This window comes from Ylistrum balloti, unplaced genomic scaffold, assembly GCF_031769215.1.
Source record: "Ylistrum balloti isolate Yb309-2 unplaced genomic scaffold, AGI_CSIRO_Ybal_v1 Utg370092, whole genome shotgun sequence".
NCBI classification, from domain to species: domain Eukaryota; kingdom Metazoa; phylum Mollusca; class Bivalvia; order Pectinida; family Pectinidae; genus Ylistrum; species Ylistrum balloti.
Window position 1 is genome coordinate 33732 of NW_026782123.1, and position 15898 is coordinate 49629.

A 15898-nucleotide genomic window follows, 5' to 3' on the forward strand; every position below is an offset into this window, starting at 1 on the left:
TTGTGTCCCCTGATATGACATTATCTACCCTAACGTTAAATTGTCTGCCCGACATGCGGTGATCTCCTCTGACCTCTGATTGTCTGACGTTAGGTTGTGACCCCTGACGTTAAGTGTCTCCCCAGATGTTTGTGACCTCACCTGATGTTGAGTTGTCTGTCCTGACGTTAAGTGTCTCCCCAAATGTTTGTGACCTCACCTGATGTTGAGTTGTCTGCCCTGATATTGAGAACTAGTTGTTTCCCTTAGTTATCTACCCTCCCACTGAAATATTGGTTCTGTAAGTAATAGTCAATCTCCCTTAGCTGTATCTTAAGCTGTGCTGATATCATGTTATTACATGGTAGTCAGTTGTTTCGGGTGTGAGAGAGAGTTATCTACTCTAAAAAACATTCAGCTTTCTACTCTTAGAAAAAAGTCGTTTTCTTAAAAAGAGAGTAGATTTCATCCAAAAATAAAGTATATTGATTAATACCTTTTTCATGATATGTTGTTAACAGGTTACCGAAGTGGGTGTCAGAATTTTCCATTTCGATACAGCTCTTCTGGGTCAGGTACAAGTGAACCAGAACCCGAGGGAACATCGGAACCACACCCCGAGGGAACATCGGAACCACACCCCGAGGGGACATCGGAACCACACCCCGAGGGGACAGCGGAACCACAACCCGAGGGAACATCGGAACCACACCCCGAGGGAACATCGGAACCACAACCAGAAGGAACATCAGAACCACAACCCGAGGGAACATCGGAACCACAACCCGAGGGAACATCGGAACCACAACCAGAGGGAACATCGGAACCACAAAATGAATGGACACCTGCCCCACATATTTGTAGTGGCAGCGTTGCAAGTGGCAATCACACCTTGAACTGGGAAGTGATGGCAGGCACAGATTATGTAAAGTTTACACACACTGCATCGGTACCCAACGACCAATGGATGGCAGTTGGTTTTGCTTCAAATACTTCAATGGTAAAGCCATGTTCTCAAGTTCAAGTGTTCTTTAACATAGATGAATGGAGTCATGAAAAATTTTCAACCATCTGAAACCTCAAAACTATGTTCTTGCTTCAGCTTCCATTCTTTGTTTTAGCTTGACGCCGATATCTATACGACTTACATTGATAATGGAGAGGTCTATCTAATAGACAGGTAAGTAAGGATGGTATCACAATTAAATACATCGAATACAATGTTGTCATACTTCTATAGAAACAATCTCTCGGGGTGTAAATACAATGTTGTCATACTTCTATAGAAACCATCTCTCGGGGTGTAAATACAATGTTGTCATACTTCTATAGAAACCATCTCTCGGGGTGTAAATACAATGTTGTCATACTTCTATAGAAACCATCTCTCGGGGTGTAAATACAATGTTGTCATACTTCTATAGAAACCATCTCTCGGGGTATATATTTAATGTTGTCGTACTTTTATAGAAACAATCTCTCGGAGTGTAAATACAATGTTGCCATACTTCTATAGAAACCATCTCTCGGGGTGTAAATACAATGTTGCCATACTTTTATAGAAACCATCTCTCGGGGTGTAAATACAATGTTGCCATACTTTTATAGAAACCATCTCTCGGGGTGTAAATACAATGTTGCCATACTTTTATAGAAACAATCTCTCGGAGTGTAAATACAATGTTGTCATACTTCTATAGAAACCATCTCTCGGGGTGTAAATACAATGTTGTCATACTTCTATAGAAACCATCTCTCGGGGTGTAAATACAATGTTGTCATACTTCTATAGAAACAATCTCTCGGGGTATATAATTAATGTTGTCGTACTTTTATAGAAACAATCTCTCGGGGTATATATTTAATGTTGTCATACTTTTATAGAAACAATCTCTCGGAGTGTAAATACAATGTTGTCATACTTTTATAGAAACAATCTCTCGGGGTATATAATTAATGTTGTCGTACTTTTATAGAAACAATCTCTCGGGGTATATATTTAATGTTGTCATACTTTTATAGAAACAATCTCTCGGAGTGTAAATACAATGTTGTCGTACTTTTATAGAAACAATCTCTCGGAGTGTAAATACAATGTTGTCATACTTTTATAGAAACAATCTCTCGGGGTGTAAATACAATGTTGTCATACTTCTATAGAAACCATCTCTCGGGGTGTAAATACAATGTTGTCATACTTCTATAGAAACAATCTCTCGGGGTATATAATTAATGTTGTCGTACTTTTATAGAAACAATCTCTCGGGGTATATATTTAATGTTGTCATACTTTTATAGAAACAATCTCTCGGAGTGTAAATACAATGTTGTCATACTTTTATAGAAACAATCTCTCGGGGTATATAATTAATGTTGTCGTACTTTTATAGAAACAATCTCTCGGGGTATATATTTAATGTTGTCGTACTTCTATAGAAACCATCTCTCGGAGTGTAAATACAATGTTGTCATACTTCTATAGAAACAATCTCTCGGGGTGTAAATACAATGTTGCCATACTTCTATAGAAACAATCTCTCGGGGTATATAATTAATGTTGTCGTACTTTTATAGAAACAATCTTTCGGGGTGTAAATACAATGTTGCCATACTTCTATAGAAACAATCTCTCGGGGTGTAAATACAATGTTGCCATACTTCTATAGAAACAATCTCTCGGGGTATATAATTAATGTTGTCGTACTTTTATAGAAACCATCTCTCGGGGTATATATTTAATGTTGTCGTACTTCTATAGAAACCATCTCTCGGGGTATATATTTAATGTTGTCGTACTTCTATAGAAACCATCTCTCGGGGTATATATTTAATGTTGTCGTACTTTTATAGAAACCATCTCTCGGAGTGTAAATACAATGTTGTCATACTTCTATAGAAACAATCTCTCGGGGTGTAAATACAATGTTGCCATACTTCTATAGAAACAATCTCTCGGGGTGTAAATACAATGTTGCCATACTTCTATAGAAACAATCTCTCGGGGTGTAAATACAATGTTGTCATACTTTTATAGAAACAATCTCTCGGGGTATATATTTAATGTTGTCGTACTTCTATAGAAACCATCTCTCGGGGTATATATTTAATGTTGTCGTACTTCTATAGAAACCATCTCTCGGGGTATATATTTAATGTTGTCGTACTTCTATAGAAACCATCTCTCGGGGTATATATTTAATGTTGTCGTACTTTTATAGAAACCATCTCTCGGAGTGTAAATACAATGTTGTCATACTTCTATAGAAACAATCTCTCGGTGTATATAATTAATGTTGTCGTACTTTTATAGAAACAATCTTTCGGGGTGTAAATACAATGTTGTCATACTTTTATAGAAACAATCTCTCGGTGTATATAATTAATGTTGTCGTACTTTTATAAAAACAATCTTTCGGGGTGTAAATACAATGTTGTCATACTTCTATAGAAACCATCTCTCGGGGTATATATTTAATGTTGTCGTACTTTTATAGAAACCATCTTTCGGGGTATAAATACAATGTTGCCATACTTCTATATTTCTCTCGGGGGAAATTTCTCGTCTGTTTAACTTCGACTAATGCTGGAATTGTATGATAAAGTTTTTATCTTTTGCAGTAATACAATGGGTGCCGTTTACCCGATGATGCCTTCAGTTGACGCCGTCTCTAATGTCATGAATAAAACAGCAGAACAAAATGGCGGCAATAAAGTAGCCACGTTCTATAGAAAGAGAGATACTTCAGATAACAAGGATTTTCTACTATCGGAAACGGCCACATTTCACGTGCTGTTTGCGAATGGCCCTAACTTCAGAAATATTAGTGGTCTGATACTGTACGAATACCATTCTTTCAGAGTGGTCACCTCAGAGACCTTTGTCATCGGAAGATGTGGTGAGTGATCGATGATAAACAAAGAATCATTAATTCTTATTTTATGCAATATTTTGGTTTGTTGAAGTTCTACATTTAACAGTCATCAAATTTTATACACCCACCCGAACAGACTAAATATACGACGGAGTGTCTATCATATCGAGTCATTGTTTACTTTATACAATTGTCGACCACTTTAGGTAAATGCGATGATGTAGGCTATTCGCCCGAGATACTTCCTTTGAGAGCAGGACGTATAAAACATTCTATGTCAAAGTCTCTATCATAATAAAAAAAATAGTGTCCTTTGTTACTATATAAAGAACGAACTTGTGTTGCTGGATTGTTATATCCACCTAGAAGGGTATTATGATGTTACGGAAAGTCCCTTGCTACTATATATGGGTTACTGGATTGTTATATCCACCTAGAAGGGTATTATGATGTCACGGAAAGTCCCTTGTTACTATATATGGATTACTGGATTGTTATATCCACCTAGAAGGGTATAATGATGTCACGGAAAGTCCCTTGTTACTATATATGGGTTGCTAGATTGTTATATCCACCTAGAAGGGTATTATGATGTCACGGAAAGTCCCTTGCTACTATATTTCATATAAAATCACCTAAACAGACTAGAAATACGACAGAATGGCTGTTACATCGAGCCATTGTTTACTCCGTTGTAATTGCTGAACATGGAATGGGTATTAATGCTTACTAGGCACTGATTCTCAGTGAACCCTAACTAAAACACAGCAGCATGCACTAGGTACGACAATTCTAACAACCATACCATGTTAAATTACAACAATACAGGGTCACATTACTTATCATGTCATCACACATATATTGAGTCAAAATAGTCATACATTCAATAATTCAACTAACCATCATCCGAAGTTTGTCGTAACTTACCACATTTTAATCCATTGGTATAGTGTCGGAGTTTAAGGTATACAAAGAGTATACACAACCTTGTTGTGAAATCATTCCTTATTTGGAATTATGCATTTTATGTTGAGGTTAGTCTGCACTTTATTGTCGGGTTTTTTATATTTATTTCGATAAAATGTTTTCTTCAGTACATCACTAATGATTCATGTAAAGACAAAATAGCCTTATTTAATTCTAAAATTCATATTGATATGAGCTAAACTCACATGTGTCTTCTATACAATTTTCAATATAATAGTGTGACACCAACATCACCTCCAGAAGCCTTCACCATAATGACAAGCAATGAACTGGATGTAATAAGATTGTTCTCTTGTAATTTTCAAGAAAAAACGAATTCATTTATACATTCTGTTTTTCACCTTATCTACCGTGGCTTATTTAAATTTTAAGTTTCACCAACAACCCCTGAGCCTGCGCCTGAGGTGACCTCTGAACCTGGTGCAACTTCTGAGCCTGGAGTGACCCCTGAACCCGGGGCGACTTCTGAACCTGGAGTAACCCCTGAACCCGGGGCGACTTCTGAACCTGAAGTTACCCCTGAACCTGGTGCAACTTCTGAGCCTGGAGTGACCCCTGAACCCGGGGCGACTTCTGAACCTGAAGTTACCCCAGAGCCTGGTGCGACTTCGGAACCTGAAGTAACCCCTGAACCTGGTGCGACTTCGGAACCTGGAGTGACCCCTGAACCCGGGGCGACTTCTGAACCTGAAGTTACCCCTGAGCCTGGTGCGACTTCGGAACCTGAAGTAACCCCTGAACCTGGTGCGACTTCGGAACCTGGAGTGACCTCTGAACCCGGGGCGACTTCTGAACCGGAGGTAACACCTGAACCTCCAGCTCCGGAGCCACACATTTGTACTGGTCAATGGAACTGTGATGCCTGCCGACAAAACATTTCTTGGCGTTTCAATGTTGACACTGACGAAATCATCTTCACTATGAGTGCTGACATTCAGACGGGATATTATTTTGCTGCTGGAATATCTGCCGATCAGATGATGGTAATTCATTACTATCCACGTTATAATTAGTCTGTGAGCATGTCAGCGGTATGTCCACTTACAGGTCTAGTGTTTATCAAAATTATATCTCGGAAATTCCGGTATTGACATCTGACAACAAGATTATTGCAGTAAACATAATGTTGTAATGTTTTCAACATTATATTGTTATATCGTCTCAAAAGCTGAAATTTCGTGGTTTTCGAAAAGCATACATTTCCTTTTACACTGGATACACCTCCCTCATTTATTACTGTAATCCATGTCCAACATTTCTCTGATTTTATTGATAAACAGATTGGTGGGTTAAGACTTCCCATGAATTAAACGAAAGTCCTGTACCAAAACTAATGACTTGACAGCATGTTGTTTTCTTTCCCAAATTTTAAAGGTAAGGGTCGGAGGAGGTGTACGATATGCTGTGTTGTTGATATCGCTACTTCAAGTATATTTATATTATCTTTCATGTAGAAAACTGTTTAAAAATGTTGTAGTTTAAACCAACCTGCAAGTAATAAACAAACCTGGAAATATTTTCCACCTGGACACAATAACATTGAGTGTTTTTGACTGTAGGCAGCCAGCGACATTTTCCTGGTGGAACCCAGCACTATGACAGTCTCTGACAGGTACTCTCAAGTATTTTCTTTGTGCAATTCAGGATAACTTTACTTCAGATTCATGTGATATGTGAAAAGTTAACTATTGCTGTCAGGAATGAGTTTAACAGTTGTGTGATACATTAGAGGATATAAAGGATTGACATTATATATACATTTACCGGTTTGTACGCTTCATTCTGCTTATACAATTGCCGTGTAGATCTATGAATAAGACTTTCGGATAGCGATAATGGAAAGTTCCCCAGACCCCTCATTGAAGGCCTCGTATAGAAATCTGAACAGTAATTATTTTTGATTTTTTAGTTCTTCCTTCACTGTTACTTTTTCAGTCTTTGACAATAAGCATCTTCATCAATTTTAATGTCTTCTGTTTGATGTTAAAGGTGGGCCAGTGGGCGCGCACAGCCTTTAGCAGATATGGTACAAGATGATGTAAGGACTTTAGATTCATCTCGAACTGGAACAAGGACAAGCGTTACTTTTGCCAGGAGTCGAACTACAAATGATCTGAAAACGGACTGGCAGTTTACAGACACCACGCAGTTCTACATTCTGTTTGCCAGGGGAATGTTTACTGTTCCACATACAGCTTCCTATCACACAGAACGTTACATTTCTCCGTCTGCCTTCAAGATTGATACCTGTGGTAAGTTTTAACTAAAGGTGGAATTCTGTGATAAGACACAACAACGAAAAGACAAATTACATTGTATAATTGTAAATACACAACCGTGATATAAGTAAAGATAGACGCCATTGTTGGTCTATATGGATACACAAAACATGTGTTAGGTAAAAGCTATAAATAGAACCCATCGTAATTTAAAATGATCAACGTATTCCCGATGTAAGGTATATCTAAAAATAGAATAATTGATCAGTTATAGCTATGAATGGATTTCCGTGGTAAGTTATCACATTAAATAGATTCACATGATGAGTGGTTACTTTGTATAATATCTGTAATTAGAATCCAGTGATAAGTTGATACTATAAATAGGCTCCAGTGATAAGTTGATACTATAAATAGACTCCAGTGATAAGTTGATACTATAAATAGACTCCAGTGATAAGTTGATACTATAAATTGACTCCTAAGATAAAATTAATACTATAAATAGACTCCAGTGATATTTTGTTACTTTAAATGGACTCCAGTGATAAGTTGATAAAATAAATAGACTATTGTAGATTATTAAATGTTCCTAAAGTTAGACAGATGCGATAGAAGCATTTCTCATCAAGAAAGAGACTCAAGTATACTGAACAATCATTAACAAAATTGTCATTCAGAAGGACAGGTATTTGTAAATTTGACTATTAAAGCTGGTCAAACATTACATGTCAGTCTGTTCATTAACCGAAACAAACTTCATACGAAACATTTATAGTTTTAACTACCACTAATGATATGAAGATTGTATGCTGTTTATCGTCTACTAAGCACGACCTGTATGTAGAGGTAGGTTGTTCAGTAAGAGAGTTTTAACTACTACCAATGATATGAAGATTGTATGCTGTTTATCGTCTACTAAGCACGACCTGTATGTAGAGGTAGGTTTGTTCAGTTAGTTGAGAACACTTACAATTCAGTTTACAAAATAACATATTATTTTAATATTGTTGATATACGAGTGAAAAATATGATATTTTTTAATCTGCTACACAGCGAAACCAGAGCCTGAGGGAGAGCCAACAGGGGAACCAGAAGGGGAACCAACTGGGGAACCAGAAGGGGAACCAGAGGGATCATGTGATGGGTCGCCTGGACCAAGTGGCACTTCTGACACAACCGGAAGTACGATAACTAGTATAGTTACTTAAAGTTACTTGTTTATACTTATTACTATAATTACTTTCATGAAAAATAATAAACATGTTACTGTTAATTTCACACAGAAAACTGTAACAGTTCAACAGTAATAAACACTAACTGATTTATATGGTGAACATGGTTAATTGTTAATATGAACTTGTTAAATAGTTAATATATATAAACAGCCAATATAATGAGTAAGTTTACAGTTAAAAGAAGTATAAAACTTTGTAAAGAATTTATCAATGTAAAATATAGATAATATTCATAGACTACATACAATTTGATTTTGTGGTTAAACAATCCTGATTTTGATTATATTTTTGTATCTTGCGCACATGCAAACAGACGTATTTTTGAAAATGGCACATACTGGAGAAAATTATTTCTTCATTGCTTATAGTAACGTAAAACCTGCTGATTATGTTTAGTTTTAGTTGCATTGTGTGCTGGATATAATGTGACATTCTTGTAATGTTATGTTTAGGTACTGTCCATCCTATGGACTGTACGGACATGGTCATCGGCTCCGCTAGAGGATTCCGGAGCCGCATTGGTGATTATTACTCCAGGGATCGCTCTACTCCCCACAGGGACGTGTTTTACGGAGGGTCAGAAAGTCTGACGGCTGCTGTTGGCAATGAAGAGGGCGGTGTCACTAAAATCTTGTACAGGAGAAAAATCAAAGGTTAATATATAAAAAAAAGTTTGAATTATGGAAAGCAAGTGATTTCAGTCATATTAAAAATGGCAACAAAGGGAAATACGCAGATAGCAAAAACAGACTAATTTTCAAAAAAAAAAAAAAAAAAAAAAACAGAATAAAACTGAAACTAAGATAAACATTATTCAGTGTGAAGGAATACTATTAAACTCTATTTGTATTGATATTTCATATGCCATGCAATACATGAAGCTACCATAGCAACCTCTATGAAACAGGAGTAAAGTTAAAGAATGTCCTACTCTAGGAAACAATCGTCAGGTGTAACGTTAGATAATCTTCTACTCTAATAAACAATCGTCAGGTGTAACATTAGATAATCTCCTACTCTAATAAACAGTTGTCAGGTGTAACGTTAGATAATCTCCTACTCTAATAAACAGTCGTCAGGTGTAAAGTTCGAGATCTCCTACTCTAATAAACAGTCGTCAGGTGTAAAGTTCGAGATCTTCTACTCTTAGAAACAGTTGTCAGGTGTAAAGTTCGAGATCTTCTACTCTAATAAACAGTCGTCAGGTGTAACGTTAGTAACGTTAGATAATCTTCTACTCTTAGAACCAGTCGTCAGGTGTAAAGTTCGAGATCTTCTACTCTAATAAACAGTCGTCAGGTGTAAAGTTCGAGATCTCCTACTCTAATAAACAGTCGTCAGGTGTAAAGTTCGAGATCTTCTACTCTAATAAACAGTTGTCAGGTGTAACGTTAGATAATCTCCTACTCTAATAAACAGTCGTCAGGTGTAAAGTTCGAGATCTTCTACTCTAATAAACAGTCGTCAGGTGTAACGTTAGATAATCTCCTACTCTAATAAACAGTTGTCAGGTGTTGTAACGTTAATAAACAGAGGTGTAAATCTCTTCTACTCTAATAAACAGTTGTCAGGTGTAACGTTAGATAATCTCCTACTCTAATAAACAGTCGTCAGGTGTAAAGTTCGAGATCTTCTACTCTAATAAACAGTTGTCAGGTGTAACGTTAGATAATCTCCTACTCTAATAAACAGTCGTCAGGTGTAACGTTAGATAATCTTCTACTCTAATAAACAATCGTCAGGTGTAACATAAGATAATCTCCTACTCTAATAAACAGTTGTCAGGTGTAAAGTTCGAGATCTCCTACCCTTAGAAACAGTCGTCAGGTGTAAAGTTCGAGATCTTCTACCCTTAGAAACAGTTGTCAGGTGTAACGTTAGATAATCTCCTACTCTAATAAACAGTTGTCAGGTGTAACGTTAGATAATCTCCTACTCTAATAAACAGTTGTCAGGTGTAACGTTAGATAATCTCCTACTCTAATAAACAGTTGTCAGGTGTAAAGTTCGAGATCTCCTACCCTTAGAAACAGTCGTCAGGTGTAAAGTTCGAGATCTTCTACCCTTAGAAACAGTTGTCAGGTGTAACGTTAGATAATCTCCTACTCTAATAAACAGTCGTCAGGTGTAAAGTTCGAGATCTTCTACTCTAATAAACAGTCGTCAGGTGTAACGTTAGATAATCTCCTACTCTAATAAACAGTTGTCAGGTGTAACGTTAGATAATCTCCTACTCTAATAAACAGTTGTCAGGTGTAACGTTAGATAATCTCCTACTCTAATAAACAGTTGTCAGGTGTAACGTTAGATAATCTCCTACTCTAATAAACAGTCGTCAGGTGTAAAGTTCGAGATCTTCTACTCTAATAAACAGTCGTCAGGTGTAAAGTTCGAGATCTTCTACTCTAATAAACAGTCGTCAGGTGTAACGTTAGATAATCTCCTACTCTAAGAAACAGTCGTCAGGTGTAAAGTTCGAGATCTTCTACTCTAGGAAACAGTCGTCAGGTGTAAAGTTCGAGATCTTCTACTCTAATAAACAGTCGTCAGGTGTAAAGTTCGAGATCTTCTACTCTAATAAACAGTCGTCAGGTGTAAAGTTCGAGATCTTCTACTCTAATAAACAGTCGTCAGGTGTAAAGTTCGATACTCTAATAAACATCTCCTACTCTAATAAACAGTTGTCAGGTGTAACGTTAGATAATCTCCTACTCTAATAAACAGTCGTCAGGTGTAAAGTTCGAGAGAAACTCTAATAAACAGTCGTCTGGTGTAACGTTAGATAATCTCCTACTCTAATAAACAGTCGTCAGGTGTAACGTTAGATAATCTCCTACTCTAATAAACAGTCGTCAGGTGTAAAGTTCGAGATCTTCTACTCTAATAAACAGTCGTCAGGTGTAAAGTTCGAGATCTCCTACTCTAATAAACAGTCGTCAGGTGTAAAGTTAGATAATCTTCTACTCTAATAAACAGTCAGGTGTAAAGTTCGTAAACAGTCGTCAGGTGTAAAGTTAGAGATCTTCTACTCTAATAAACAATAAACAGTCGTCAGGTGTAAAGTTCGAGATCTTCTACTCTAATAAACAGTCGTCAGGTGTAAAGTTCGAGATCTTCTACTCTAATAAACTAATAAACAGTCGTCAGGTGTAACGTTAGATAATCTCCTACTCTAAACAGTCGTCAGGTGTAAAGTTCGAGATCTTCTACTCTAATAAACAGTTGTCAGGTGTAAAGTTCGAGATCTTCTACTCTAATAAACAGTCGTCAGGTGTAACGTTAGATAATCTCCTACTCTAATAAACCTACTCTAATAAACAGTCGTCAGGTGTAAAGTTCGAGATCTTCTACTCTAATAAACAGTCGTCAGGTGTAAAGTTCGAGATCTTCTACCCTTAGAAACAGTTGTCAGGTGTAAAGTTAGATAATCTCCTACTCTAATAAACAGATCTCCTACTCTAATAAACAGTTGTCAGGTGTAAAGTTCGAGATCTTCTACCCTTAGAAACAGTCGTCAGGTGTAAAGTTCGAGATCTTCTACCCTTAGAAACAGTTGTCAGGTGTAAAGTTCGAGATCTTCTACCCTTAGAAACAGTCGTCAGGTGTAAAGTTCAAGATCTTCTACTCTAATAAACAGTCGTCAGGTGTAAAGTTCGAGATCTTCTACTCTAATAAACAGTTGTCAGGTGTAAAGTTCGAGATAATAAACAGTTGTCAGGTGTAAAGTTATCTTCTACTCTAATAAACAGTCGTCAGGTGTAAAGTTCGAGATCTTCTACTCTAATAAACAGTCGTCAGGTGTAAAGTTCGAGATCTTCTACTCTAATAAACAGTTGTCAGGTGTAAAGTTCGAGATCTTCTACCCTTAGAAACAGTTGTCAGGTGTAAAGTTCAAGATCTTCTACTCTAATAAACAGTTGTCAGGTGTAAAGTTCGAGATCTTCTACTCTTAGAACCAGTCGTCAGGTGTAAAGTTGTCAGATGTAAAGTTCGAGATCTTCTACCCTTAGAAACAGTCGTCAGGTGTAAAGTTCGAGAGATCAGGTGTAACGTTAGATAATCTCCTACTCTAATAAACAGTTGTCAGGTGTAAAGTTCGAGATCTTCTACCCTTAGAAACAGTTGTCAGGTGTAAAGTTCGAGATCTTCTACCCTTAGAAACAGTCGTCAGGTGTAAAGTTCAAGATCTTCTGTCTCTAATAAACAGTATGTCAGGTGTAAAGTTCAGATATTGTTGTCTCTGAAGGCTGTAAACAGTTTCGTCAGGTGTAAAGTTAGAGATATTGTTGTCTCTGAAGGCTGAGTATGTTTCAGTCAGTAACGATCAGATATTGTTGTCTCTGAAGGCTGAGTATGTTTCCGTCAGTAAAGTTCAGATATCGTTGTCCCTGAAGGCTGAGTATGTTTCAGTCAGTAAAGTTAGGATATTGTTGTCTCTGAAGGCTGAGTATGTTTCCGTCAGTAAAGTTCAGATATTGTTGTCTCTGAAGGCTGAGTATGTTTCAGTCAGTAACGTTCAGATATTGTTGTCTCTGAAGGCTGAGTATGTTTCCGTCAGTAAAGTTCAGATATTGTTGTCTCTGAAGGCTGAGTATGTTTCAGTCAGTAACGGTCAGATATTGTTGTCTCTGAAGGCTGAGTATGTTTCCGTCAGTAAAGTTCAGATATTGTTGTCTCTGAAGGCTGAGTATGTTTCAGTCAGTAACGGTCAGATATTGTTGTCTCTGAAGGCTGAGTATGTTTCAGTCAGTAACGGTCAGATATTGTTGTCTCTGAAGGCTGAGTATGTTTCAGTCAGATATTGTTGTCTCTGAAGGCTGAGTATGTTTCAGTCAGATATATTGTTGTCTCTGAAGGCTGGGTATGTTTCCGTCAGTAAAGTTCAGATATTGTTGTCTCTGAAGGCTGAGTATGTTTCAGTCAGTAACGGTCAGATATTGTTGTCTCTGAAGGCTGAGTATGTTTCAGTCAGTAACGGTCAGATATTGTTGTCTCTGAAGGCTGAGTATGTTTCAGTCAGTAACGATCAGATATTGTTGTCTCTGAAGGCTGAGTATGTTTCAGTCAGTAACGGTCAGATATTGTTGTCTCTGAAGGCTGAGTATGTTTCAGTCAGTAACGGTCAGATATTGTTGTCTCTGAAGGCTGAGTATGTTTCCGTCAGTAAAGTTCAGATATTGTTGTCTCTGAAGGCTGAGTATGTTTCAGTCAGTAACGGTCAGATATTGTTGTCTCTGAAGGCTGAGTATGTTTCAGTCAGTAACGGTCAGATATTGTTGTCTCTGAAGGCTGAGTATGTTTCAGTCAGTAACGGTCAGATATTGTTGTCTCTGAAGGCTGAGTATGTTTCAGTCAGTAAAGTTCAGATATTGTTGTCTCTAAAGGCCGAGTATGTTTCAGTCAGTAACGGTCAGATATTGTTGTTCCTGAAGGCTGAGTATGTTTCAGTCAGTAACGGTCAGATATTGTTGTCTCTGAAGGCTGAGTATGTTTCAGTCAGTAACGGTCAGATATTGTTGTCTCTGAAGGCTGAGTATGTTTCAGTCAGTAAAGTTCAGATATTGTTGTCTCTGAAGGCTGAGTATGTTTCAGTCAGTAACGGTCAGATATTGTTGTTCCTGAAGGCTGAGTATGTTTCAGTCAGTAACGGTCAGATATTGTTGTTCCTGAAGGCTGAGTATGTTTCAGTCAGTAACGATCAGATATTGTTGTTCCTGAAGGCTGAGTATGTTTCAGTCAGTAACGGTCAGATATTGTTGTTCCTGAAGGCTGAGTATGTTTCAGTCAGTAACGGTCAGATATTGTTGTTCCTGAAGGCTGAGTATGTTTCAGTCAGTAACGGTCAGATATTGTTGTTCCTGAAGGCTGAGTATGTTTCAGTCAGTAACGGTCAGATATTGTTGTTCCTGAAGGCTGAGTATGTTTCAGTCAGTAACGGTCAGATATTGTTGTTCCTGAAGGCTGAGTATGTTTCAGTCAGTAACGGTCAGATATTGTTGTCTCTGAAGGCTGAGTATGTTTCAGTCAGTAACGGTCAGATATTGTTGTTCCTGAAGGCTGAGTATGTTTCAGTCAGTAACGGTCAGATATTGTTGTTCCTGAAGGCTGAGTATGTTTCAGTCAGTAACGGTCAGATATTGTTGTTCCTGAAGGCTGAGTATGTTTCAGTCAGTAACGGTCAGATATTGTTGTTCCTGAAGGCTGAGTATGTTTCAGTCAGTAACGGTCAGATATTGTTGTTCCTGAAGGCTGAGTATGTTTCAGTCAGTAACGGTCAGATATTGTTGTTCCTGAAGGCTGATTATGTTTCAGTCAGTTGACTTCAGATGTATTTAGATTCGTTTGATATTTTCTCTGTATTTATATTTGGTTGGTAGTTTTACTTTATTCAGATTTGCCTTTACGGATTTCTAGGATTTGTTTCAGTTTTTTAAAAATCGGACTAAATTTTTCTCTTACAGTCACTGAAAGGACGGATTATGAGATCACCAATGATTTTATGCATGTAATTTGGGCACATGGACAGGAAAATTCGGGTTACAATCACAGCCCAAATTCTGGTCTGGAAGCTGTGACCACAGTCTCTGATAAACTCTTCTACAAAGAGGATGAGCTGAAATACCATGGAAACATCAAACGGGGAACAAGCCGAGTCAACTTTCTGAGTAAGTTATATAGAGTAATAGGTGGATAAGCATAACCTATAAATTCAAGTGAAACAGAAGAAAGAGACAACCTACATGTGTTAAAGATAATATTATCGAAAGGGTCAGAATATTTAAAAAAAAAACTTGATAATAAACGTCAAGGCTGTATGGAAAATCACTCAATGGATTCTTGTTAGATACCATATAAATGGAATGATATTTGCTTACAGAAAAACCTGTAACAAACGCCAGCCAATCAGATACCTGTATGTGGGCAAACGGTGATCACATGGTCACCTGGGTGTATATGCCAGATGAGTCCGCCATTAGATTCAGCATGACGGCTCGTGTTGCCGATAACCAGTATATTGCTCTGGGTTTGTCCTCTAACAACCAAATGGTAAGTGAGGAAAACTGATGAACTGCTACTCGTCCTTCAATAGATTGGTTTACTAATCACGTGAAGTTCTATTCTATAATATGTGTAAATCTGCAAATATGTGTTAATTGTGTGTTATAGTTTGCGTGTTGGTTACGTTTCTGAATACTTTCTTCTCATTTGAGAAGGCGACATTGCTTACCTGCATTGACCAAGAATTACATTGAGGATGAAGTAGAAAAAAAATACTCTTCCAAAATACCTTGTCTGATTGTCCATGTCCTTTTCAGGAGTCTCCGTGTAAATTTATTTTTGTTCATATTTTACCAAAGTCTGATTGAATTTGAGTTTTGAATATAACTATGTTCCATCTGGTCATTTTTTTGTTGATGATGTATACGTAATGTGCATAATTGTTTTTTCTCAATTTCTCAAGAATTTTTATCCTATTTTAGGCCAACACGGATGTCCTCGCAGGCTGGGTTTTTGACGGGGTCGCAGTCATGACAGACAGGTGATTAAATACATTTAATTTAAACTCTTGCCATTAATTACACATAATTTATAATGTTTATAA

General features: G+C 37.3%; 1 protein-coding gene across 1 annotated transcript in view; it reads left to right on the top strand.

Annotated features, from left to right (window-relative positions):
* LOC132549958 (uncharacterized) overlaps nucleotides 1-15898 on the top strand; it is a 52144-nt gene that overhangs the window by 25469 nt on the left and 10777 nt on the right. Inside the window, exons 9-19 of the mRNA XM_060213943.1 lie at nucleotides 501-979; nucleotides 1101-1159; nucleotides 3598-3875; nucleotides 5211-5821; nucleotides 6398-6450; nucleotides 6828-7090; nucleotides 8114-8242; nucleotides 8748-8948; nucleotides 14757-14960; nucleotides 15173-15342; nucleotides 15777-15835. Of these exons, the coding sequence (XP_060069926.1) occupies nucleotides 501-979; nucleotides 1101-1159; nucleotides 3598-3875; nucleotides 5211-5821; nucleotides 6398-6450; nucleotides 6828-7090; nucleotides 8114-8242; nucleotides 8748-8948; nucleotides 14757-14960; nucleotides 15173-15342; nucleotides 15777-15835 (2506 nt within the window). The remainder of the gene's footprint in view (nucleotides 1-500; nucleotides 980-1100; nucleotides 1160-3597; nucleotides 3876-5210; nucleotides 5822-6397; nucleotides 6451-6827; nucleotides 7091-8113; nucleotides 8243-8747; nucleotides 8949-14756; nucleotides 14961-15172; nucleotides 15343-15776; nucleotides 15836-15898) is intronic.